The 25604-nt window shown below is 60.9% G+C and overlaps 1 protein-coding gene and 1 long non-coding RNA gene across 5 annotated transcripts; one reads left to right on the plus strand and one right to left on the minus strand.

The window, feature by feature from the left end:
* Nucleotides 1-245: 245 nt before the first annotated feature.
* On the minus strand, nt 246-13020 carry PTBP1 (polypyrimidine tract binding protein 1). Of its 4 annotated transcripts, none has more exons than XM_036100752.2 (15): nt 12903-13019; nt 10254-10284; nt 6719-6794; nt 6243-6415; nt 6015-6161; nt 5752-5922; nt 5541-5651; nt 5285-5459; nt 4960-5037; nt 4113-4261; nt 2992-3025; nt 2463-2555; nt 2166-2382; nt 1913-1990; nt 246-1816 (listed from the first exon to the last, which is right to left on the minus strand). In XM_036100752.2, exons 1-15 carry the CDS (start codon nt 12908-12910, stop codon nt 1684-1686), a joined length of 1674 nt encoding a protein of 557 aa, XP_035956645.1. In that variant the 5' UTR covers nt 12911-13019; the 3' UTR covers nt 246-1683. The 4 variants fall into 4 exon arrangements, with proteins under 4 accessions (XP_035956645.1, XP_035956647.1, XP_035956646.1 ...); XM_036100754.2 differs by lacking the exon at nt 12903-13019 and adding an exon at nt 11346-12168; XM_036100753.2 differs by lacking the exon at nt 4960-5037 and having other exon boundaries at nt 12903-13020.
* Nucleotides 13021-13153: 133 nt separating this feature from the next.
* LOC118541202 (uncharacterized) lies at nt 13154-18337 on the plus strand. Its single transcript, XR_004919985.2, has 3 exons — nt 13154-13307; nt 16707-16937; nt 17454-18337. It is a non-coding gene; the product is annotated as an uncharacterized LOC118541202 (long non-coding RNA).
* Nucleotides 18338-25604: the final 7267 nt, after the last annotated feature.

Genomic DNA, 25604 nt, shown 5'->3' on the forward strand with positions numbered 1-25604 from the left:
CGATCGGACAATAAAAGGTCGATACCGGCGAGTCCTGTGAGTCACTGGTCCGAGGACACGCCCACTGCCCGGCGGGGGTGGGGAGGGGGGCGTCCTACACTGGGGGGGGGGGGCCGGGTCCCACATTCTCGGCTCCCCTGAGCCCACCCGCCCCCGTCACCGGGGAGGGAGACAAAACGCTCAATTCACACGGAAGAGGAAACAGCAGTGAAGACAAACAGGCGGAATAAAGAGGAAATCGAGTGCAGGGTGCAGAGACATTTATTCCAAAGTCCAGCAGACTGGCCGGGGGCCTCTACAATGGGAGCAGGAAGAAAGAGCCTACAGAAAAGGTAGAGTTGTAAAATCGCTTTAATTCGGTTCTCTCTGCATTACAAGCCGTAGGGTGGGCAGTGGAATGTGCCGCGTCCCCGTCACAATACTGAGCCTGTAACTGCGGGTTACCAAAATATACATCTGTGTCACCTTTATAAAAAACCATGTTTGCTGCCCCTCGTTTTACAACAGGTATAAAAAAAATTATAAATATTTACACCCTTGTTCCACCCCAACACGGAAACTCGAGGGTCCAGGCCCGAAGGAGGGGCTGGCCAGCACAGGGTCTGCTCCCAGGGGAGCCCCGTGGACCCTGAGCGCAGGACGATGTGCGGGAGACAGTTAAGACTCGGGGGCCGCTGTCCCACTTTCCGGGCCCCAGCGTTAGAGGCAGACAAAAAAAAAAAAAAAACAAAACTTTGGTCCAAAATCTGCAGGAGAGCGGAAACCCTGAAAGTTTTAAGAGCGCTCGTCCCCCCAGAGGGAGAACAGGTTAGGTGTGAGTAAGGCATCTGGAGGTGTCCTCGGGAAGGACCAGGCTCCCCTGCGCTGGCCCCCAGCTGGCCGCCCTGGAAACTAGGTCCTGCCCTGCGACTTCATTACAAGGAATAAAATAGAAAAGTACAGTATGCAAGGTCATACCACAAGGAGGAAATGGAGATTACACTCATACCATTTTTATCTTGCTATATAAAAAGTTACTTAAAACTATGTCTTTTGCATATAAATGAGAGATTAGAATATTTGGTCAACTGGAAGTATTGCTAGGCACGGGGTGTCTGCGACTGCATCGAAGCCTAATACAGAGCTTACGTGGACAGAGCTCGGAGCTGAAGGGGGACAGGGATGGTGCCCTCGGGGGCTTGCCCCGGGTCAGGGGCGAATCACACACTTGATTAAACGGATTGGGGGTGCCGGCTGGACCCTACAGCTCACAGCCTCCCGCTGCACCAGGCACATGATCCGTGCGGGAGGAGGCCCACCCACCGGCCCCCAGCCCCCCGCCCACGCGTCTGCTTCCACGAGAGGGCCCTGCCAGAGCAGCGGGTTTTAAGGCACAAGAAAGCCGAGTCGAGGTTTGGGAGCGCCCACCCCACAGAGGCTGCAGAAGGCACGGGCTTGGGGGGCTGGGGAGGGAGTGGGGCACACTGTCCACTCGTCACCAAGAGCCTGAGGCCGGCACCCCATCTCCCCAGGGTGAGCAAGGTGAATTGGATTTAATTTTTTTAAAAACAGGTAAACTGATTTCTCTTTTAAAAAAATAAAATCTCTGGTCTTTTAAGGTCACTTCAGCTGCTTTTTAAAGTGGCTTTTCTCTGGAATGATGGAAGTTGTGGCCGGGCGCCGGCAGGCTGGTCCACGGCGGCCCTAGATGGTGGACTTGGAGAAGGAGACCCGCAGGTGGTGGTTCTCGCCCAGGTCGTGGTTGTGCAGGTCGATGAGCGCCTGGATGGCCTCCTCCACCGAGCCCATCTGGATCAGCGCCATCTTGCGGTCCTTCCTGGGGGACGGGGGCAGGGGAGTGAGGGCGGGCTTGGGGGTCGGGCCTGGGGACAGAACAGAGCGCGGGGCAGGGTGTGGGGCGGGCGGCACTCACTGGAAGAACTTGAACCCCTTGACGATCCCGCCGTTGCTGGAGAAGAGGATCTTCAGGTCGTCCTCGGACACGGAGGGCCTGCAGGCAGAAGGGGAGAAGGGGGCTGAATGCTGTTGCTTCTCAGGGAGGGCCGCCTGTGAGGAGCCGCACGCCACGGCCCTGCAGGCGCCAGGTCCTCCCTTCTCCCTCAGCCGCCGCTCAACTCCGACAGGACCCCTCCCCTCCCCTCCCCTGCCCGCCACCCAGCACGTACGGGATGTTGGAGAGGTGCAGAGTGGCCGAGGGCGGGAAGATGTTCTGGAAGTTCTTGGAGCCGGGCTTCTTGAAGCGGTGCAGGGGGGAGTTGCCATAGTCCTTGGTGAGACCCTGGTCCTCCTGGCCCTCGCGGGGCAGCTGCACGTTCTGGTGCTTGGACAGCGTGATGCGCACCGGCTTCCCGTGCAGCTTGTGCCCGTTGAGGTGGCTCATGGCTGCGGAGGCAGGACGCGTGGTGACCCAAGGCTCCATGGGCACCAGCCCAGGGGGCCCCCGCCCGCCCCACGGGCCTTACCCAGCTGCGCCTGGCTCCCGTCCGCCATCTGCACCAGGGCGTTCTCCTTCTTATTGAACAAGATCTTCACCCGCTGCACATCGCCGTACACGCCTTCAAGAGCGCAGGGACAGGGGCACTGAGCCGCCTGGGGCCCTGCTGCCGCCTCCCCCGCCAGCCCCCACGCCCCGCACACCCCGCACAGGGTTGGCTCTTCCCGAAGGTTTGCTTATTCTGCCTCTGGGCACCTGCGTCTAGTCACAGGGAACGTTACCAGGAAGACTACCTTCAGCAGAGAAGTCATAAAATCCAGGAAAGATCAATGGCCAAGAACCATCACTTTAGCATGCTACCAACACGTTTTAACTCTTCGAAAAGCATGCAGGGCAATAAACCATGCGTCTACGGAATCAGAGTAAATACGCAAACCGAAGGCAAGCCACGTAACGAGGCAGAATGCCCAACTGCAAACTCATAGTACATCTTAGGGCGTCAAAAATAACCTCCATTAAATGAAAACAAGGTAATAAAAGTGTGAATGATAACATACCGAAAAGAATAAAGAGGCTTTGGGGTGTGACTCTCTTTAGAGGACAGCAGAGCAAGGCAGCGAGGGACAGGGAAAGGGAGAGGTCAGGGGGCGAGTTGCCAATCGTCCACCACGAGGAGGCAGCCCCACAGGCGTGCAGGTTGATGGATGATGAAGTTGTCAGGATGTTAATATTCAAGGGCAGGTTGGTTTCCGGAGAGCAGGGTTTGAGGGGGAATTTTGTTTTTTTATTTATTTATGGTTTTGTTTGGTTTCAAGCAACAACAGGAAGCAGAAGTACCGTGCAGTCAGTTGGCAAAGAAATTCCGGATCAGGGCAAGAAAAAAAATTGGGAAAGGGGAAGGGGAGAAAAGAAAAAAAGTAGCAAAAAAACATAGGTCAGTAAATACATAAGAAATACGAGCGCTCCATCAGTCAAGATCTACACACATTACAAGTCACAGGTTCACCTCGCGGAACAGGCAGGAGCGCGCGGCCCGCCCGGACCCGCTCGCCGCGGCAGGTGGGCCTCTGCACCAGGCTCACACAAGCACAAGGCGGAGCGAGTCTGTTAGTGGAGGGCTTCGCTCGAGCGGGGCCCAGACGCGCCCCCGGCCGGCCGCCTCAGGCCAGGAAGTCACAGGAGGGGCAGACAGACGACAGAACAGTCTGAAACGCTCATTAAAGCCGGTCCCATCTTTCGAGAGTTAAAGCCCGCGAGCCCTGGTCAGCTCCCCCGAGCTCTCTCTGAGCCAAACGCAGCCATGGGGATGGGCACAGCGTCACCATCCCCGGGGCCGTGGCCGCGGGCCAGCACCGCTCGGCAGAGGCGTCCGGCGGGCCTCTTCACACCGCGCCTTGTTCGGCTGGAAGTTGTAAGGACTGCTTTCACATATCAAAAAACATTTCAACTCTGCATCTTACGGAATTGGAAACGTAAACCAAGGCGTAAAGGAGAACAAGAGAACTCTGTGCGCTGAGGAAGGAGGCAGTGAGCGCGACCCGGGGTGAGACCCCCGAGGGACCCCCGGCGCCTGGGGCTGACAGGAGCTCAGCCTGCTGCCGTTTGCACTAAGACCCCAGAGTGTGACTCCCCCGCTCGTGCTTCCGGGACCAACAGCCTGGAAGGAAGAGGCACGTACCTCGGGGTTGAGGTTGCTGACCAGCAGGACAGAGTTTCCTGCCCCTGCCAGGCCTGGGATGGCGATCCGGCCTGCCGCTGCCGCCGCCGCCGCCGCCGACGGGATGGCCAGAGGCGCCAGGGCCCCGTGCACGTTAGGAACCGACAGGCCTGGGGAGGGAAAGGCGGTCAGGAGGGGAGCAGCAGCGCCCAGCGTTCTCTGCCAAGAGGCGAGCACAGGTCCTGCCTGTTCTCATGCAACAGCGGAAGCACGCAGGAGGTGCCCGCGGCTGGCCGGCTCCTCTTTCCTGTCCTCAGGGCACAGGTCGTGCTGGGTTTGGACCCGTCTACATGCGCCAAACAGTACAGAAGCTCCGCTCAGTGGATGCAGAATCGGGCCCCAGGCGGGCCTCGGCTGTGCGTGCATGCAGGCGCCCCTCACCATGCAGACGACAACCGGGCGGGACGCAGCAGGCCCGTGCCTGTCACAAGGGCAGGCCGGCCCCCCGGGGGGGGGGGGGGGGGGGACGCTCAGGTGTGCCCACTCGGCTCATGCCGCTCTGCTTACCGGGCCACTTAAATTCCTCTACTAAGGACACATCCCTCCAACCACCGTGCGCGCTCGTCCTCGCCCGGGAGGTGCTTTAAGGGAACCAGACCAGAGACTGTGGGGTTAGCGGGACTCTCTGCATGACCCTGTCCTACGACTGCCCTGTCCAGGCTCCTCGGGGAACCCAGAGACCCGCACCCAGGAAGGCGGGCTCCCCCCGAGACTGCGCCCACGTCAGCTGCCCGTGGAAGCAGAGCTACTGGAAAGGTGTGTGGGCATGCACAATCGACGGCGGGGACGAGGTCAAGTGTTTGAGTACCTGCGGCTTGAGGAATTGCAAAGGTGGGAGGGAAACCAGCTCCTGCATACGGGGAGGCTGACATTATACCAGGTGCACCTAGAAACAAACGAGACACTAATCATCGCACCCACCGCCTCCGCCGCGAGCGAGGGCTGTGTGTCCGCGGCCCCACACCCAGTGGGCGGTCTGGGCCGTGCGCTGTGCTGGCCACGCAAGGAGCAGCACGCACCAACCTCCCCGGGCAGAGTCGGCGTCACGGGGCGCCTGGGGCACTGAGACTGAGCTATACGTCCTCGCCTCCCGTGGCACGCAGCAGTCCTGGGCACCAAGCCGGGCGTCTTACCGAAGGCGGCAGCCATGGTCTGGTCCAGCGAGGGCTGGCTGTCGCCGGAGGGCAGGTCAGGGCGCGTGTAGTCCCGACTCTTGTCGTTGTTGTACTTGACGTTGAGGCTGGTGAGCTTGGAGAAGTCGATACGCAGCGTACAGCAGGCATTGTAGATGTTCTGCCCGTCCAGCGACTGCGGGGAGGGGGCGGGAGGGGGTCGTGAGCGGCTGGGGCCGGTGTGCTGGCCAGGCGGGCATCCCAGGGCCCTACTCACCAGCTTGGCGTGCTGGGCGCTCACGGGGTCAGCGTACTGCAGCAGCGCCTGGAACTGGTTATTCTTGGTGAAAGTGATGATTTTCAGAACGGTGCCAAACTTGGAGAAGATCTGCGAGAGAAGGAGCGGTCAACCTCTGCCCAGTGACCCCCGTGGTCTGGACGAGGACCTGAGGCAGCTGCAACTGCAAGTACGCCCCCGGTCGTCTCACCTGGTGGAGTACGTCCAAAGTCACCGGGTAGAAAAGGTTCTCCACAATGATCCGCAGCACCGGGCTCTGGCCGGCCATGGCCATCCCAGCGTCCACCGCGGCAGCCGAGGCGGCCAGGGCCAGGTTTCCTGACTGCACCGAGTTCACCGCCTGCAGCGCTGCCTGGGCCCGCTGTGGGGGTGAGGGGGAGTTAGGGCCTGAGTCCCGCGCCACAAGCTCCGTCCTCGCCGACTCCACCCCTGCCCCCGGCCCCTGGGACGCACTGCCTGGTTGGGAGAGCTGTCTGTCTTGAGCTCCTTGTGGTTGGAGAACTGGATGTAGATGGGCTGGCCTCGCAGCACAGGCGTGACGGAAGTGTAATAGTTCACCATGGTGTTGGCGGCCTCCTCTGTGTTCATCTCGATGAAGGCCTGGCAGGGCAGGGGCGTGAGCCGGGACCTCACCCCCAGGGCCTTCCCGGGAAGGGGCGCTCAAACGGCTGAGGTAGGTACCTGATTTTTCCCTTTCAGCATCAGGAGATTGGTGACCTTCCCGAAGGGCAGCCCCAGGGAAATGACCTCGCCCTCGGTGACGTCACCGGGGAGCTTCCGGATGTGGATCACTCTGGAGGGCACGCCTGCACTTCTGTTGTCACCCTTAAACTTTTTGCTGTCGTTCCCATTTGCTAAAAAGAGGAATGGTTTGTAGGGTGTAGAGCACCGACCGGGCTCCCATAAAACCAGCCACCCCTCCCCAGAACCAGCTTCCTTCCTGACTCTGGGAGGACACCACGAGGACAAGGCAGTCCCCAGGCCTGGTGTCCGCCCGCCTGTCCGTCCACAGGGAAGTCAGGTGAGAATGAACTGGGCTCCGGGTCACAACGGCCAGGACCAATTCACCCCAAGCATCCTCCAAAGCAGCAGAGCACATGCAAATGTATGGGAGGAAGCCCCCAGCCAGGAAACTGGGGACTGGGCTCAGGGGTTACCTGCAGAGGCCGAGTTGCCGCTCATGATAAAGGGTCCGTTAGTGACGCACGCAGAGAAAAGCTCGTCGGATCCCCGCTGGAAAAGAGAGGGAGCGTGTGGAGCAGGGCACACCGGACGCCCTCCCCGCGACCCCGTGCCCACCTCCCCACTGCAACGTGGCCTTGAGAAAAGACCACTCCTCACTCACCATTGCCTCATGGTCCTAATCCCAAGAAACTGCTCCTTTCCCAAGGGTGGGGTGGGGGACCTGCCGCCTACAGGGGCTTTGCCCGTGTGTCACTTCCATTCCATGTTCCGCAGGACCCTTCCCGTGTTCTCGTGGACAGGGCCTCATGCCAACAGCCCCACGGAGCTGAGCCCAGCCCCACTCTGTCCTAGAGAGCTCAGCTGCAGCCCTGCCCACGTCCACACTAGGGGACCGTCTTCGACGACCACAGGGCCACTGGCAGGCCCGGGGAACAAAGCCCCCTTGTCATGCTGCAGCCACTCGCTCAGCCACAGGAACCTGCCCTATTTTCCAGGCGTCTGAGGGAACCTGAGCCTTGCCCTCGTGGCTTTCAGACACACAGAAATACTACCTCTCCACGCAGGCGGTGCTGTCCAGTGAGGGGCGGGGGCCCCTGGGTGAGCCCCTAAAGGGCCCAAGGAAGCCCGTTTGTGCACGGCTCCCTGTGACTTGTGGCCTACTGCTGTCTCTCCACAAACAACCTGTTCACTCGTTGGTCTCCGCGCGATTGGGACGACTCCCCAGAACCACATCAGACGGACCCGGGGCCTAGGCAGAGGCAGCCATCTCTCCCACTAGCTGAGGCCTGAGCACAGAACCACTCTCTACAAGGTGAGGGGCCACACCAGACGCAAGCGCTCCTCAGCCAGGGACCCCACAAGCCGCAAGGACTCGGCTCCCACTGCATGCTTCTGCCCTCTGCAGCCCGGACCCCAGGACCAAGATCTGTGTCCTGGGCTCCATCACAAGGAACCAGGAGTAACTCCTTAAATGGAATCTCTGAATACAAAACTGGAAACCAGAAAGAGTTTCAAGGCCCCAGCGCCCGGTGGCAGGAAAAGGAAAGACCACCCCACCTGGGCCTCCAGCAGCTTCACCCCTTCTCCCTCAAACTGCCTTTTCCACCTGTTTATGCCTTCTCAAGGACACCTTCTCTTTGCCCCTCCTCCAAACTGCCTGCTTAGCAGCCACACAGCCATCATAACGCCCAGGGGCCCTCCCCTCGGCCAGTGCTGGGGTGCCCTACAACCCCTCAGATCCTCCACGCCCAGCATCCAATGAGACCAGCTGAGGGAACCCCGAGAGGTTCACCAACCGCCCTTTGGATAAGGACCAGGAATGGCTGCCCCACGCGGCTGAGACAGCTACAGTGGGCTTGTCCCCAAACCCAAGCCCAGGATAGGCCGGCACCTGCAGAGATCCCCCCAGCCCACAACTCTGTGGAGTCCACGGGCCCTAGGCTACCACTGACGCAGAAGCGAGTGCCCACGTGTCGGCACCACGGCTCAGAAAGAGGGCCGAACAGTGAGACTTGGTCCCAGGCCCAAGTCTGACACAATAGAGCAAGACATTAAAAACCAACCAATCGCAGGCTGTGCTTCAAGGCTTCCAATAAAGCCCACACCCGAGACCCTAAGCATTTAGGACACACACCAAGGGGAGGCACGTCCAGATCCCACCTGCCTGAGCCACAGCAAAGCCCCTTCTGTCTCTGGACTCGGGCCCTGAACTGCCCCCACAGGCTCGCAAAGGATTCCCCCATCTGCTGGCCATGCAGCCTTAAAAAGGGCTTCTGGGCCCCAGCCTTTGACTAGGGACGGGTGGGGCTGCGACTTCCACGAGTGGCAGCTTTCGTGGCCACCAACCCCCCCCCCCCAACAATGTCTCTGAGGACAAAGCGCCCACTTGTCAGCTCCCACTCCCATGACACAGGCCTGGGGTGCTCAAGAGCACCCTACAGCACAGGGACACCAAGGGACTCAAGGGGCGGCTGCCTGCAAGGGCACCGACATTTTGCAGGGCAGAACCCTGTGCACAGCTGGGCCAGGCCAGGAGCTCTTCCCAGCCAGCCCTTGGGGAGGCCCCACTGGCACGTACCCTGGAGTCCATTTAGTATCAACAGGAAAAGAACCCTCAAGTGTGTCCTTGCTGCTCAGCTCAGGGCATCCAGCTCTGCCGTCAACAGCAGTGGGGAACCTGCTCTTCTTCCATCGGCATCTAAGAACCTCGACGGCCCTCCCTTCCTGCACAGCTAGTCCTGATCCTCCACAGGCCGCGTGCAGGTTCAGGGGGGACGTGCTAGCGGGGAGCCTCAGCCCTGCAGGATAGGAGAGGGTGCCCCCAGGCTTTCTGTCCATGGAGGTCTGATTCTGGAAGCAAGGGTCCCTTGGGAACAGGATGGCCAAAAGGGGGCCATTCCAAGGACAGCCACTGAAGAACTGCTCCAGCTGGAGAGCGGCTCCCACAGAAAGGGGGAGGATTACTCGCAATCCAGACATTTTCTGTGATTGTTACAAATGCTCCAGATGAAAGTCCCTCTCCCCCTCCTGCCACCAAACAAACAGGTTTTATCTGCAGGAAGATCAGCACAGGCTGCGTGTGAAGACAAAAACCCACTTGGGAAAAGTGAAACCCAGCCCAGCCACCATGGCCGACTGACCAGAAACCATCTGGCTGCCTGCTCAGGTCACCTGAGCACCTGCAGGGAGCTCAGGAACCACGGCCAGGGAGGGAGGACTCCCCGGCTCCCAGCCGCTGCCAGGACACAGAGCTGCTAACCCACAGTGCTTGCGATCAGCCCCAGGATTCCCCTGGAGGTCGCATTCCTGGGCACACACAGGCCTGATCCTCAACTAGGGGCAGAACCACCTTGGCTCCACTTCCTGTGGGGAGAGAGCACCCCGCCAACTCTGCGCTCCAACGTCTGCCCTTCTTACTGCTCAGACACAGAAGTAACATGACTCTGACACAGAAAGGATACAGACCTCTCCTTTTCCCTTAGTTGAAAAAGGTTACGGGATGCTTAACAAAAACCATCCAAACCACGACACCACCAAAGTAGCCCCAGCTGCCTCAGAAACCCCGTGCGTCCTCCAGTCCCAGCACCCACCCCACAAACTGCTTGGGGGCATAACCAGATTTTGACCTGGCCCCCACCAAACCAGGGGTGCTCAAAACCTCCACGGGCAGACGTCCCCGTCGGCCCCACTGCACAGGCTGCTTCCACCGTGAGGGGGAAAAGCAGGCCTCTTGCCAGCTCTCAATCTCAGGGCAGGGAGCAGGGACCTAAACTAAGGCCAAAGGTGCATTTGCTGCTGAGGGGCCAGTGGGCCCACAAGGCCCGAAACGCACAGCCTGGGGTGGATGTGATGTCGCTGGGCAGAGGGAAGGGCCTGCAAACGGGACAACGCTGGGGCACTGGGGGCAGAGGCGGCGCCGGCGCTCTGCAGGGCGAGTAGACGGGCCACGCGGTCAGCGCAAACTCAGGCTGAGCAAGCGTAACGAGGAAGTCAAGCCAAAGTGCCTACCTTCGTACCAACTGCTATATCTGGGACAATGCTGTAGAGAGAAAAAGGACAACAGTTAGCCAGATGTGCTGCCCATCTCAGTGGGAAAGGCTGGGCGGGAGAGGCCGTCCCCTGGTCCCTGTCCCAGGGGTCCAGAGAGCCCACAGCCGCTGCCACCAGAATGTTGGGAGGTCCCCCCATGGCCACCAGCTTGGCCTCTGGCTGCACAACACCCCCCACCTTGAGGCCCTCTGCTAACTACACCGCCGAAGGCAGGGAAGTGAGCGTCGTCCCTGTAACCTCAACTTGAAAACGAGCCACCATTGTCTTCCAGCTCCCCTCCCTCCCAGCAGGACCCCAGGCCCCGCCTCCGGACCCGCCCAAAACAAAGACACCCCCTTCAAAAACCCCAGGAAGTACCCTTGAGTTGAGGTTAAGTATTGTGGTCTGTTTTACAAAAAGTGGAAGCACTTTGGGAACATTTTCCAACAGGAAAGGAGACCAGTGAAAGGTGGGCTCATAGGCCCTGGGGTCACAGCTCTGGACGCAACATGGAAGGATGGAAGGTTCCTGGGAGGTGGGGGGTAGCTCCGCTGAAGTGATCAGATAAAATTAACCCAGGTTACTCATCAACCTGGCTCCGCGTGACTGGACTTTCTCCCCGCCTCAGGCGGGCTGGACGGAAGGCGGGAAGAAAACGTGTCTACGGGAGGGTTCCCACAGCTCTGCGCGCCTCAGCTTCGTGCCGCCCGAGGGTGGTGTGGCACCTACAAACGGACCAGGTCCTAGCCAACTCAGGGAGCGTCAGCCCAGAAGGGGGTTTAGTCACCGCCGTGCTGAGGCCTGGCTGCCCCGTGGACAGAGCCACCCGAGCTGTCACACGACGGCCCCCTGCCTGGCCGGGGAAGGCGTCTGGGACAGGGCGGGAGGCCCTGGGACCAGCACCCGCCCTCCCGACCTGGACAGACCAGCTTCCTGCACTACTTCCCTCTTTGGTTCAGAGAGCTCCTGGTTCCTTCCCTCCCGCCCCGGGGAGCCAAGCTTGCAGCACACAAACCCCGGGGTGTCCTGGCCCCAAAGCACTGCTGTGGTCCTGGGGTCCGAAGTCCTCACCTGCCCCTTCTCTCCAGTTCCTATTCCTTCACAGCAGGGCCTTTACCGCCCCGATATTTAGGAAAAAGAAAAAGAAAAAAAAAAAAGCCCACAGACTGCTATCAACATATTTTTTAAAAATCTCCGAGCCAAGAAAAAGCTTCCCAGAAAACCCGAAAGAATGAAAGGCACGCAGCTCCGCGGCCGCTAACCCGGAGCGGCTCCGGCTTCCTGCTCCCCGGGAGGGCCTCGCACAGGAAGCGTTTCACTAAGACGGCCCTCCCGCGGAGAACGTGCGAGCCCTCCACGCGCAAGGCTCGGGGGGCTTCCCCGGGGAGGTCGGCCGGGCCCCGCGCAGACCGTGGTCCTCGCGTGCAGCACTTCTCCAGACAATCCTCCTGGATTCCACTCAGCCCGAAACCCATCATTTCAAACCCGAGGCGCCGGGACACGTGACCCTCCAGGCATCCGAGCCGCCCCACCCCGCCCCGGGGGTCAGCCCAGGGGCGGAAGGAGGGCTTGCTCAAAGCTCCACATCAGGAGATCGGCAGCACCGCCTGCGGGACCTCCAACTCCCGACACCTCGGCACCCACCCCCCGCGGGGAAACCAGACACTGCCCCGGACACGCGGGGCGCCAACAGCCCCGCTTAAAGCGAGGTTCGTTTTCGGCAGCTTCTACCCTTTTCCACCCGGACCAGCAGCCTAACGTCCGAAGACAAAGGTGTCCACGGACACACGCACGTCGGCCCCGAGTCTCGGGACGTGCGACAAGCCAGCGCCACGACGACCCCGCCGCGCACACCGCACGCACAGCCGAGCGGCTGCCCCGCCGCCGGGCCAGCTCGCGCTCCGGGAACGGCCGGCCCGGAGCGCCCCCCGCAGGCGGGAACAAAGGGGGGACGGGCGGGCCCCTCCCCGGTCCCCGGGCCGGGCGCGCGGCCATCCTTTGTGGGTAGCCGGGGAGGGGCCGGGCGGCCGGCGGGGGCGGAGGAGAGCCCGCGCCCTTCCGGGCAGGAGGGCGGCGTCTCCGGGCCGCGCCCGGGCCCGCGGCGGGCGGGGGAGGCCCAGGGCAGAGTCCGCGCGGCGGGAAAGACCGCGCACGCGCAGAGTCCAACGGGGGGGGGGGGGGCGCGGAGAGCTGCGCACGCAAGCGCGGGGGCTCGACGGGGAGCGGGAAGGGCCACACAGGGCGCGCAAAAAGGGTACGGGGAGCCGGAAGGCTCACACGGAGCACGCGAAAGCTGGCGCGTGCGCGCGGGGCACGGACGGGAAGCGGGAAGGGCCGCGCGACCGCCTCGTGCGTTCGGGACGAGGCGCGCGGAGGCCGGAAACGAGCAGAACTCGGGCCCGGCCCATCCCCTCCAAGCCCGGGAGGCGCTGTCCGTTTGGCGCCCCCGGCAGCCTCCCCCGCGCCCGCGCCCCAGACCCATGGAGGGGAGGGACCCCGGAGGCGCCCGCGAACCCGGGCGGAGGCGGAGCGACGCGCGGGCCGCGGCCTCGAAGAGACCCGGGCGGCGGCGAGGGGAAAGATGGAGCGCGAGGAGGTCGTCGGGGAGCGCGGAGAGACAATACTTACCCGTCCATTGCACACAGAGGAGACCCGCAGGGGACGGAGTGGAGGCGCCGGAATAGCAGGAACCGACCCAACGGCTCCGAGTTATAGACTCACAAAATGGCGGAGACGCCCGAACACGTCCCCCGCGCGCTCTGCCCATTGGCTCCCGCCACGGAGAGGGGGCGGGGCGGGCGCCGCGGACCCCTGCCAGCGCCTCCCAATGGCTAGGAGGCCGCTCGAGGGGTGGAGCCAAGAGGAATGGCAGGCGGCCATTGGGGAAGGTGGCTGTCCGTCAGGGCTCGAAGCGGAAACGACCCGTGGAGACGGGGGAGGGGAGAAAAGGCGGGATCATATCACGGAGCCTGAGCCAGTGAGCGAGCTGCTCTCCTGCGTGGGGCTTTGCGGGAGAAGCCATCTTGAGAGTGGGTACGTGGCGAGTCAGGCGGCGGGAAGCGTGCTTTCCATCAGGCTGCCGCCATCTTGCAAACGGGCAGGGTCCGTCCACGGGCATGAGGGTAGAGGGAGGTGCGTCGCCATCTTGGAGTCGGGCAGGGAACCTATGGGGCTCCATCTTGCTTTTGGGCACGTGGCTGAAAAGGTTGATTCCAACAGAGACCTTACTCCTAGGTTGGCATGCGGGGAGGTGGAGGCCGCTTAACCCGTCCCGGACTAGCCGGGGCTCCGTCTGCACTGCTGATCTCTGATATTGAGAGCACGATGTGGTCAGGGATCGCCCCCGACGGTCCTTTGTTCGCCCCAGAGCAGCGAAGCCCGACCGCAGCCCTCTGCCCTGGCCGCAGGGATGGGGAAACTGAGGCGCACGGAGCACAGCGGCCGGGCGGGGACCTGAGCCCCAGGCGCGCAGCACAGAATCCCGCTGTCCTGGGATATCCAGGAAGGGGTGCATCTCCATCCCAGCAGCCAGGGAACATCCTAAACGTATTTCCGAGAAGGGTCGTACAGGGTTGGGGCGACAAGGGCAGCCCTTAGGGCGGTCAGCGGGGGGGCCCGGGGTCAGAGAGGCCCGAGCTGGGAGTTCGTGCGCAGGGTGGGCTTGGCGCAGTCCGCCCCTGAGTGGATGCGCCCGGGCTGGGGGACACTATTCTGAGGTCCCTTCGCTGTACGTCCGTGCTGAGAAAGGGGTTTCTAGTTTGGACCAGACTAGACATCGAGGAGAAATAACCTTGGTTGCCCTAGATGGAAGCCAAGGCGCCCTGCCTGTCAGGCTGGCTTCCTTTGAGCAGCCAGCCCCAGTGCTGGGGTCCTGGGGAGAGCGGCAGCCTCGGGGCCACGCTGGGCCCGGCGCCCGTGCCACCGAGCTCCAGCAGACGAGGGCTGCGGCCGATTTCCACGGAGGCCTCCTGTCCTGTGGCCCCTGGACCTCGCTTGCTTGCGCTGAAGGCCATCTAACCCCAGGACCGCTAATCAGGAATGTTCCGGTGGATTTAGGAGAATCTCTGACACATTCCCGTGGATTTGCTCCCTCCAGGACTCCCTCTTGAGCTGTGCTTTGGGCACCACCAGGGCCAGCAGCTCATCTTCCTTCTGGGGGGACTGGTGCCAGGGGTGCCCCCCCAGAGCAGCGGGGAGGGAGGGGGGCATGGGGGTGTCCCAGCCCAGAGGGAGAAGAGCGCAGCTGACGCCGACAGAGTGCGTAGACTATCAGAATGGTGTTAAAACCCACTCCCCATCACAGCCCTCCCAGGGTCCTGGCCCACCTTGCAGCCCGGCAGGCCCCACACCACTGGCCACCTGCCTGGTCCTGACTTAATTTACACAGGCCTCCTGTGTGCGGCTGACCCTTTCGGAGACTCTTCCCTAAAATACACTACTCCCTCTTTCATGCCCCTGTCCCAGGGCCTTTGCCAAGGCCCCTCAGAACAGCCTCGCCTGGGGCGCCTGGGTGGCTCAGTCGGTGAAGCATCTGCCTTCGGCTCAGGTCATGATCCTGGGGTCCTGGGATGGAGCCCCACATCGAGCTTCTTGCTCGGCGAGAAGTCTGCCCCTCCTGCTCCTGTTTTCCCCCTCTCTCAAATAAATAATAAATCTTAAAAAAAAAAAAAAAAGGAAAAGAAAAGAACAGCCTCTCCTGGGGCGCCTGGGTGGCTCAGTTGGTTAAGCGACTGCCTTCGGCTCAGGTCATGATCCTGGAGTCCTGGGATCAAGTCCCGCATCGGGCTCCCTGCTCAGCGGGGGGTCTGCTTCTCCCTCTGACCCTCTTCCCTCTCGTGCTCTCTGTCTCTCATTCTCTCTCTCTCAAATAAATAAATAAAATCTTTAAAAAAAAAAGAACAGCCTCTCCTGATGTCCGCCTGTGAGATGGTTGAGGGTAATTCTTCTCATTTCCACAATGCACAGGAGCTCCTCGGCATCAGTTCAAACACAGGCCAGTGTTAGGTAGAAAATGTTGGCAAGGAGGCCAAGAGGCCCCAGAGGGAGGGGTCTGTGGCTGAGATGCGGTCCCCTGTGTCTCAGGCCAGCCCCTGAGTCTTGCTAGATGCTGGAACCCCGAGGTGAAGGGGACAAGGCCGGGGCTCTGATGAGAAGCCACACTGATTCCCACGGTTAGAAGATCTGCAGGCTGGGACGTATACAACACAGATGTATTCTCCTGACTCTAGAGGCCCCAGCGTGTACGGATTAGGTGCTTCGTGATGGAGGGAGGCCTTGGGGGGGCCCCAGGGGTCCCCACAGTCCTCAGTGCCCAGCGCGTGCCCCAGCGTGTACGGATCAGACGGATGCCCCTGACTTCAGTAGGAGCCAGCCCGGCCTTCTCTTTCTCCCACCCCAGCCATGCCCACCAGCTGCTTCCCTCATTAATGATTTAGGGATGATTGTGGACGTGTGAGCACCTTTTATTCATTTGCGAATTTTGAAAAGGATCCTCTCTGTGGCAGGAGCGAGGGAGGGAGGAGCCAGACTGGGGTGGAGAGGGCCCGCATCCCAGGCCCTGGCAGGGAGACCTGCTGGGGCCCCATTCCTCTCTTTAGATCAGATGGGGGGGGGTGGTACGGTGCCTCAGTTTACTCCTTTGTCAAAAGAGGCAGGACCAGACTAGTCCTCCCTTACCGCCCTGTGGGCTTTCCCCTGTGTTTCAAATGGAAATGGTTAATAGTTTCAGAATATTTATTCACGTGTTTGTTTATCCATGCCTGGATTATAAAAGCAGTTGGGTGGGGGGCAGGGCAGGGGTCCAGGGAGTGGGCTTGGGGAAGTCACCACATCTGCCTCCCAGCTTCTCTGAGCCATTCCCCAGACTTCTGTTCGAGCAGGGGCTGGGGGAACCAAACAGGCTGCCCCCAGCCCCTCCAAGCTGGAGCCCCACCCCTGCCCCAGCTGGGTGGCCTGGATCCTGGCCTGGACCACAGGAAGCTGGGAGGCAAAACCAAAATGGCTTACTCTGGCCTGATGATACATCAGAGCATGCCTCCTGCCCTGGGGTGGGGGCCATACTCCCCAGTCCCAAGGCTTCTAGCCCATCCTCCTCTTCAATTAGGGTAGGAGCCTCAGGCTTCTCCCTCCCCTCACCCCCCGCCAGGCCCTGCCCAGCCCCCAGCCCCTAGGGGAACCCCTGTCCCTGCAAGGTCCTTCCTGTGAATTGTCATGGTCACCTCTCAAGGGCCTTCTCATCCCGGATCCCCCATCCCAGATGCAGCCACTCCCCTCCGCAAACCCAGAAACCCTCCCTCTCTCCAGGGCCTGCCCCGAGCTGGAGCTGTCTCTTCACGCCAGACAGCCTGACCACGTACCTCTCTGTGCGCTTTCCTGTTGTAACTGTTTAATCCTCAGCTAGGAAATACTTTCATTTCCTTTTCCCAAATACAGTGAGGTTGAGTGAGCCGCCTGAGCCTCCCAGCCCGTACGAGGCCCCACCCGGCTGGACCCAGGCCGCTGCACCTTGGCTGGGGGGGCTGCAGAGGGGTGAACAGTCCAGCCAGTCCTCCAAGGGGTCAGCCTAGAGTTACCACCTGACCCAGCAACACCGCTTCTAGCAAACACTCGCCCTCAGCTGCAGGACTCAGCCAAAAAGTGGAGGAACCCAGTGTCCACCGGCAGGTAAATGGATACCTGCCGCGTCTACCACATGGGCACGTCCCACGGCCGCGAGCAGGAGCGAGGTGCCCACACACGCGGCCCCGGGGATGGACCCCGAGCCCACAACGCTCAGGGAGGGAACCAGACACAGAAGGCCACACGGGGTGTGAGTCCACGTGGGTGACACGTCCAGAAGAGGCTCGTCCGCGGACGGGAAGGGGGCTTGTGGGGGCCGGGGGCTGGGGGGGGACGGCTGATGGCCAGAACTTCTTTCCTGGTGTTGAAATACATATTCTCAGATTGACTGTAGTGGTGGTTGCACAGCTCTGAATGTACTGAAAACCACTGGACTGTAGACTTTGAAAGGGTGAGTAGTAAGGGTGTGAATTATGTCTGATAAAGCTGCTTTTGAGAACTCCTTCCTATGCAGCTGGGAATGCCCTCCGCTGGTGAGGACGGGGTGGGCAGAGCTGCGGCCCTTGGCGGAGGGGGCAACGGGGCGACCGCTTTGGAACACGGGTTGGCGGTTTCTTACAGGGTCACCTGCATCCTCTCCCGGAAGCGCAGGCCGTCCAGCTCCTGTGTGTTTCCCCAAGAGAAATGTGTAGAAACAGGTAACAAAGCTTTGACAAGAATCTCCCTAGCAGCTCTTCATAAATAACAGCGTCGCGCCAGAAAGAACCACGGCGCTCAGCAAGCCGGATCGGAGACCGTTGGTGGTGGCCCGCGTGGCCGAGAGCTAGGAAAGCTCATGGCGGGACCCAGAGCCCCCCCCCAGCGGCAGATCGCCTCTCACAGGCACTGGCCCGGGGCACTCTGGGGCCGCCCACACTCAGCATCTGGGGACAAAGCTTGGCGATGGGGACGCTTTGCCATGTGTAAGTTAGAGCTCGGTAAAATCCAACCAAGAAAATACTGTTGATTCTCATTCTTCCGCGAAGTCCTCACGGACACTGGACTGTGGAGCCTGGAAACGGCGCTCTGCGGGAACGGGGGGGGGAGCCCCTTGGCCAAGCATTGCCCCCTACCCGTCGTCCCATGCGCTTCCGTTGAAAGACACCTGACGTGGTGCGTAGTACTGATTCACTAACGTCAAAGTCACGGGCGACAGCGCCACGGAACAAAGCACATCCAACACGTGCATTTTCTCCAAAAGGCACATCATGGCCTTCTTGAGGCTAGGAACCCTTGGGGGCCGATTTAAAGCACAATCACCGTCAAAAAGCACAAACATGCAAAACACATGCACTAAATAAGCCTCAGAAAGGGACCTTCTTGGGGCGCCTGGGTGGCTCAGTCATTGAGCGTCTGCCTTCAGCTCAGGTCATGATCCCAGGGTCCTGGGATCGAGCCCCGTGTCAGGCTCCCTGCTCGTCAGGAAGCCTGCTTCTCCCTCTCCCACTCCCCCTGCTTGTGTTCTCTCTCCCTCTCTCTAATAAATAAATAAAATCTTAAAAAAAAAAAAGAAAGAAGAAGAAAGGACCCTTCTTTCCAGCCAGACTGACACCAGGTGTTGCGTTGCCTGGTTCCCTGCTGGGGTGCGGGACCGTGCCCACCAGCCACCCCGGGTGGATCTGGAAACGACTGCAAACGCACCAGGAGGATCAAGTTACAATAAATTTGACAAATCTACAAAGAGACTGTATAAATTCATTTACAAATAATTATAAACAAACTTCAGTGGGTCGGTGAATTTGCAAATCCAGGATCTGTGGAGAATGAGAATCTACCGTAATTTGCATCTGCACCACCCAGGAGAGTGGTCCCTGGCCCCACGTGGCTATTTAAACCATGCTAATTACAATGAAGTGCACGGAACCGTTTGGACCCCCATCACACCAGCCGTAAACTCTGGGGGCTACATGAGCACAGGGTGGGGAGGGCATGTCCGTGGTGGTGGGGAGTCCAGTCCCCCAGCCGGATGCTCGGCTGCCTCGAGCCTTTCCCTTTGCTGTTCTTTGCGGGACCAGAGGTCCACCTCCCTGTATCAGATGCCCCTTCCGGTCTTTCAGGCCCCCCGACGTGGGCGGGTGGATGGGGCTGAGGAGCAGGGCTTCCTGGGAGCCTGCTAGACGTCCCAAAGAGCTGAGCAGAGGGAACAGCATCGAAGGCAGAGGGAACAGCAACCTCGGGCAGTAGAGGGTCTTAGAGGCAGGGTGAGGGGGCTGGACAGCGGCCGCTCTGCAGGGAGGGAAGCACGCAGACGTTAACCACCAACCTGGCAACGTCCAGCAAGACTCGGGGAGCCCTGCGTCTCAGCAGCACGGCCCCGGCTGGGGGATGTCCCACTGAAGACACCCGAGTGCCCTGTGCTGGGACATGCATCCAGACCGGGCTGGAGTGGCGACCGCGGGAGGGCGTGTGCAGGGAGGGCCTGGAAAACCCACCACAGCACTGGGTATGACGGGGTATGCGCGCTTGTGGGGAAAGTCGAGAGACATGCGGGGGTGCGGGGGTGAGGCCTGCCCTTGGGAGAGGTCGCTCTTGGGGACTGCGGGCAGTGCCCAGGGTCACTGGCGGGCGGTTCCTGAGTCTGGGCGGCTTGCTCAGTTCTGTGCCCGCGGGCGTCTGGATTAGTTACAGCCACCAGCACGAGGATGGGTTTCCTGCTGACAGCTTTAGTGAGAGGCAATTTATACACCACGATTCACCAGTGTATGTTGTACTGCTCAACGGTTTGTAGTCCATCCGCAGGGCTGTGCGGTGTCACCAAAGTCAGTTCCAGAACCTTCCATCTCCCCAAAAGGAAGCCATGTCTCCATCTGCCGTCACTCTCCGTCCCCCTCCCCCCCGGGCCCCCACAAGCCCCCTTCCCGTCCGTGGATGAGCCTGTTCTGGACGTGTCACCCACGTGGACTCACACCCCACGTGGCCTTCCGTGTCTGGTTCCCTCCCTGAGCGTCGTGGGCTCAGGGTCCGTCCCCAGGGCCGCGCGTGAGGGCCCCTCGCTCCTGCTTGTGGCCGAGGGACGCTCCCGTGCGTGGGGGCTGCATCGTGTTTGTCTGTTCGTCCCTTGATGGGCATCTGGGCTGTTCCCACGTCATGGCTGTCGTGAGCTGGACGTGCATGCATGTATCTGTGTGGACATGTGCTTTCACTTCTCCTGGGCGGATTCTGTGTGCATTTCCCGGGGCGGCTGCAACAAAGACCCACAGATCCAGCAGCTTAGGGGAGACTCCGGGTCCCGGAGGCCAGAGGTGGAGATGGGGCGCCAGGTGCCTGCCGAGGCCGCTCTCCGCGGTGTGCGAACGGTCTTCTCCCTGTGTCCTCACAGGGTCGTCCCTCCGTGTCCTCTTGTCCTCTTTCTGTAAGGACACTGGTCACGCTGGGCCAGGGCCACCCTTGTAACCTCGTCCTAACTTGGTCACCTCTGTAAAGACCCTGTGTCCCATGTGGCCCCCCACAGGTGCAGGGGGTGCGACTCCAGCCCCCTTGTGTTTTGGGGGTGACGCGACCAGCCCAGGACAGACACCCGGGAGTGAAGTCGCTGCATCACGGGGCGGCTCGTTGTTTCGCCTTTTGAGGAAAGTCCAGACGGTCTTCCCCCGCGGCCACTGCAATCTGCCGTCCCGCCAGCCGCGTCAAGGGCTCCTGTCCCCCCACCTGCGCCCGACTTCACTGCTGCAGTCCCCTCGGTGTCCCAGGACCCCATCCCGACACCACGGGATTTCGGCTGTCACTCTGCTTCGGCCCCTCCAGGCTGGTCCCCTGGGTCCCCTGTTCTTGTGTGGATGCCCTGGGCGGTCGGAGGAGAGCTGGCCGGGGGTCCCGCAGGACGTCCCCAGGCTGCGTTCGTCCCATCGGGGTCCCCGCTGCCCACGCGGCTCCTCCCTGCGGACGCTGGCCCTGTGTCCTGGCCGGGGCCACACCGTCCGTCCTCGGGGGAAGGGGTCGCTGTGTGCAGCCCCCACGGGGGGGTGGGGCGCAGGGTCTCTCTATCAAGGTGCTGATGGCACAGACGCAGGCCCAGGAGGTCCATGTCGTGTCCGGACGTCTGCGGGGCAGTGGGCTGCAGGGAGGTGGACACACACGCAGGACCGAAGGCGGCAGCATCAGCAGCGGTGCCCGCCCCACAGGAAGTGGCCGCGGGGAGAGAGCGAGGCAGGAAGGGGATGGCCACATTGAGCCGGGGGGCGGGCCAGTCCCCGGGGAGCCGGGCGCGCGTGCACAGGAGGGGACCACAAAGGCCTGTGGTGGGTTAAATCGTGGCCCCCACACGCGTGTCCACATCCTGACCTCCAGCACCCATACACACGACCTTATTTGGAAATAGGGTTACGACGAGGTCGCCCGGGAGTCGGGCGGCCCTAAGGCACCGGCCAGCGTCCTTGTAAGAGGGAAGTTCGGACACGGACGCAGGGAGAGGCCGCGTGGTGACAGAGGCAGAGATGGGGGAGGCGGCCATGACCCTGGGGGCACCAAGGTCGCTGGTGACACCAGGCCGTGCCCTCCCACACAGAGCTGGCCGCCCACAACTTGGTCCTGGCCGCCCAGCCTCTGGACGGGAGAAGACTTGTGTGTCGTCCTTCTATGGAAACCCCGACTGACCATGGCCTTTGGTGATGGTGCCGCGGCCCCAGGAGACGGGTCTTGCCCGCGAACCTGGGGGGGGTCCCGGGCAGGTGGAGCCACGGCTGTGAAGACAGCAGAGGCCCGGCTTCCTTGGCCCTGCAAAATTCATGACGAGGAAGGTGTCTCGATTATGGGGACGCAACGTGAGCCGGGCTGTAAGCGATCCCGTGGCCACCTGCCCACCCGCCACCCACCCGTCCACAGGGTCACGGGCACAGAGGGCCGGCCGCCCCAGCTGCCCCCTCCCCGGGGAGGAGACCCCAGCCCCAGCCTGGCGCACTGTGACCCTCCGCGGAGATGCCGTGGCTCCCATTGTTCTGGGTGTGAGACCCGCTCTCAAAGGGCCCGACCGAGTCGAGGCCAGCTCCACGCCCACTGGCCAGGGCTGGAGACGTCTGAGTTGTTACGCTGGGGGCTCCTGGCATGGGGGGGCAGATGCTGCCCAGGCCCCACAGGGTCCGGACGGCCCCCCGGGACAACCTGCCCCCCCCAGGGCCCTCTGCGGTTACGTTCCCCGGAAGTTGGGCCTCCATGTCGGGGACATGGGGTCCCGGTCAGAAACTACTTCTGGAAGGATCCAGCACAGAGGAAGGAATGTCCTCCCACCCCAGGCAGGCCTGCGGGACTCAGGCAGAAGGCAGCGCAGCCTCGGGTTTCATAATAGGTAACATATGAAACCCGGGACACCGAGCCTCTCACTAGTGACCTCATAGCATCAATAGTTTATAGTGGGAAGCAGACACTTGATCCGTGGCCCTAGGGCCACCTGCCTGGGCCCAGGGCAGCGCCCAGCCCCCCTCTTGGTCTGAACACGCCTGCAGGTGGCCGATGCCGAGACCACCCCTTCCTGGAGCAGAGACGCTGTGTCACCAGCCGCTGTCCTTTGGATGCGCCAAAGGGTGGGGGCTGGCTGGAACCCCCGTCCCTGCTCGGCGGGATGGCGGGAGGTGAGAAGCAGCGTTTACTCCGAAGGGGAAACATGGAGCCACCGTTCGACCCAGACACGGAAGGCGTGTGGTTCCACGTGGGTGACACGTCCAGAACAGGCTCATCCACGGACGGGAAGGGGGCTCGCGAGCACGGGGGCCTGGGGAGGGATGGCCGATGAGGAGGGGGCTTCTCGTCATTCCTCAGGCCTCTTGTCCATATATTTTCTCACTGAACTTAAAGTCTATGTATGTCAAACGCTCGTCGCGCAGATTAGACGACCGCAGAGAGGAAAACGAAAGGCCCGCTGAAACGGCCCCCGAGTCAGCGAGACCCGCCGTAGCGTCAGAGGTCTGCCTGGCAGAATGGACCTGTACCTGCTCGCCCCGTCCGGAAGGTGGGGGCACCTGCTCCCCGTCTCCTGTGTGCACACCACACACATGGCCCCGGGGGCCGTCAGCGTCTCCTAAGCCGTGGCTAAAAATTTCATTGAAGACCCATCAGCGTTGTGTTTTCTGGCCACACATCTCTTTCCCGGGGTTTTAAAACCGGCCCGGAGCCTTTTGCATCCATTTCGCCTTGATACGAGAATCCCACCGGGCCCGGGCTCAGCCAGAAACCATTTAAACACGGAGTTGCCGCAGAGGAGGAGACGAGCATCCCTGCGGTCAGCCCGGAGGTGCCCATGGCTGGTGTTTTGAATGCTGTTACCTGGAGCGGGTTTTAAAAATTGCATTTTGTAGCTTTATTCTGTTTCCTCGATAAGAAGGTCCTCCATTCTCCCTTACGCCCATTTGGTATCCTGAAACTCCCTGGAGGATCCTGAAATTCCTTCTGAAACATCATATTTTAAAGAAAATTGTGGCAAAATGCACATAATATAAAATGTATCCCTTTAACGGTTCCCTAAGCGCACAGCTCGGTGGCACCAGGCACACTCACTGTCGCCCAGCCATCCCCACCGTCCATCTCCAGAATCTTCCATCTCCCCAAACGGAGGCTCTGGAAAACACCATCTTTAACATGGTTCCTGACAGCTACACCTCCTGGTCCACCGGCCACGTGGGAGCCCACGGCCATGGCCCTCATGCGCCCTCATCTTGCTGGCCGAGCCCCTCCTGCCCTGGGCCCCTCATACTCGCCCCCTGACCTGGCTTCTCGGCATGCACTCACGACTTGCTGGGGGCCACGGGCAGCAGCCAGCCCTAAACCCAGGCACTGGTCAGCGCACACACGATTCTGGCTTGCCTCGGCCCCCCATTCCACAGGGGTCATGAGCCTCCCCGGCACAGATGGCCTGGGACCTGCCACCAGTCCAGTCCTCGGTCCCTCCAACCAGCCCGACAGCCAAGAGCCTTCCTATCTGAACAGCAAAGCTCAGCAAACAACAAGAAGAAAAACCCAGAAGAGCTGAGGTGACAGTCTTTCTTTCCCTAAAACCCAATGTCCTTATTTTTTTTAAAGAAAGCTACATTTTGCCTCCCACCCCAAGCTTCTCTGTCCAGCCAACAGGGTTTAAACTCCTAGACGTTCTCCTGGCAGAAAATTCTAGAATCAGGAGGGCAGGTGCAGGCCCCGTCAGTCGGCTTCTGTCCCCCTTTGTTTTCTTGGCGACTTCCTTTTCGCTGAAGATAAAATAGGTCCCAACAATAAAAACGAACATACTGAGATGTTCGTGTTTATCTGCAAAGCACAGCCTCTGGCCTCCGGAATGTTCTTGTGTCATTTCCAGATATTGTGTGGGGTTCCGGCAGAGCGCATGGACAGAGCCGGGACACGACCAGGCCAGGGCTCCAGAGACACGGTTTTTAAAATGCCCGTGTTTCTCCAACAACCTGCAAAGTTCGTGGTTATTTCTTCCTGTGACACTTGTCTCTGGAACCTTCCGTGGGGGTCCGTGTACACCCCAGACCGTGCGGAATTCGACCCACAAGGACCTCCGCCCAGACCCCCAACTTTGCTTACGGTGCTCAGCGCTGCCGGTGATAACTTCTTATCAAGGCCTGCAGCGGGAATGGAAGGGGGCCAGAAGGAGGGTTTGGGGCCGTTTTGATTGCTTTCTCGTTAATAATTCTCTTTGCTCCTGGGCTCGGAGCACAGAGAGGCTGGAGGGAGGCTGGGTGGGCCCTGGAGGCCCCACAGGAGGGGAAACCGGCCCACATGCCTGGCATTCCTCCTCTCCTTCCCACATTGTTTGTTTGTTTGTTTTAAATTAGAGTCGCCAGGAATTCCTTTTCCTTTCCGATTCTGCTGGGACTTTGTAACATCCTAGAACCACCGCCTGGCCAGGGCATAGAACATTCCAGCACCCTCCCGGCTCCATCCCCACCCCAGACACCCACACTGACGATTATTTTTCCTTGGAGTGTGTGCAGCTAGCCGCAAGCCCCCAGGTCTGCAAGGGCACCCCTACCATACGGGGCCCACAGCCCCTGCTGTCCCTGAGCACCCCCCCCCCCCGTCAGCCTCCCCTGTCAACCTCCCCCATCAGAACAGCCACCCCTCCTGCCCTCCCTCCGTGCCTGCCCACCAGGCTGGGCTGTGGTGGACACCGGGGCCTGGGTCCAGGGGAGGGGCACAGTGTGGATGCCCATGTCCACATCCAGCCTCCCTGGTGAGGAAACTGAGGCAGGTACTGAACTCACTCCCCGAGCGTCTCGCCCACACACCAGTCGCATCTTTCCACATGTCCACTTTATCCAGTGATAAAGCAAAGTTAACGTCATCGGGTTTTTTTTTTACTTATTTTTTTAAAGATTTTATTTATTTATTTGACAGAGAGACAGCGAGAGAGGGAACACAAGCAGGGGGAGTGGGAGAGGGAGAAGCAGGCTCCCCGGCCAGCAGGAGACCCCCCCCCCATGCGGGGCTCGATCCCAGGACCCTGGGATCCTGACTTGAGCTGAAGGCAGACGCCCAACCGACTGAGCCACCCAGGCGCCCCGAGGTCAACGTCATGGCGAGGCAGGCTCAGGATTCCAAACTCGGGGACATTTCCCTACCATTTCACACAACGCAGGGCACAAGACAGAGCCGCACAACAAAGATACTGCAAGGGTAGGAAGGAAGTCCTTCCACCAGCGCGCCGTGGAGGGTGGCTGGGTCCAGCCCGGCCGGGCTGCTTGCTGGGTCTGCTCTGCTCAGAGGTCAGTGGGCAGAGGGTTCTCTGATGCTGTCAGCCGGGGAGCG

The sequence above is a fragment of the Halichoerus grypus genome, chromosome 1 (assembly GCF_964656455.1).
Source record: "Halichoerus grypus chromosome 1, mHalGry1.hap1.1, whole genome shotgun sequence".
In the NCBI taxonomy this organism is placed as follows: Eukaryota; Metazoa; Chordata; class Mammalia; order Carnivora; family Phocidae; genus Halichoerus; species Halichoerus grypus.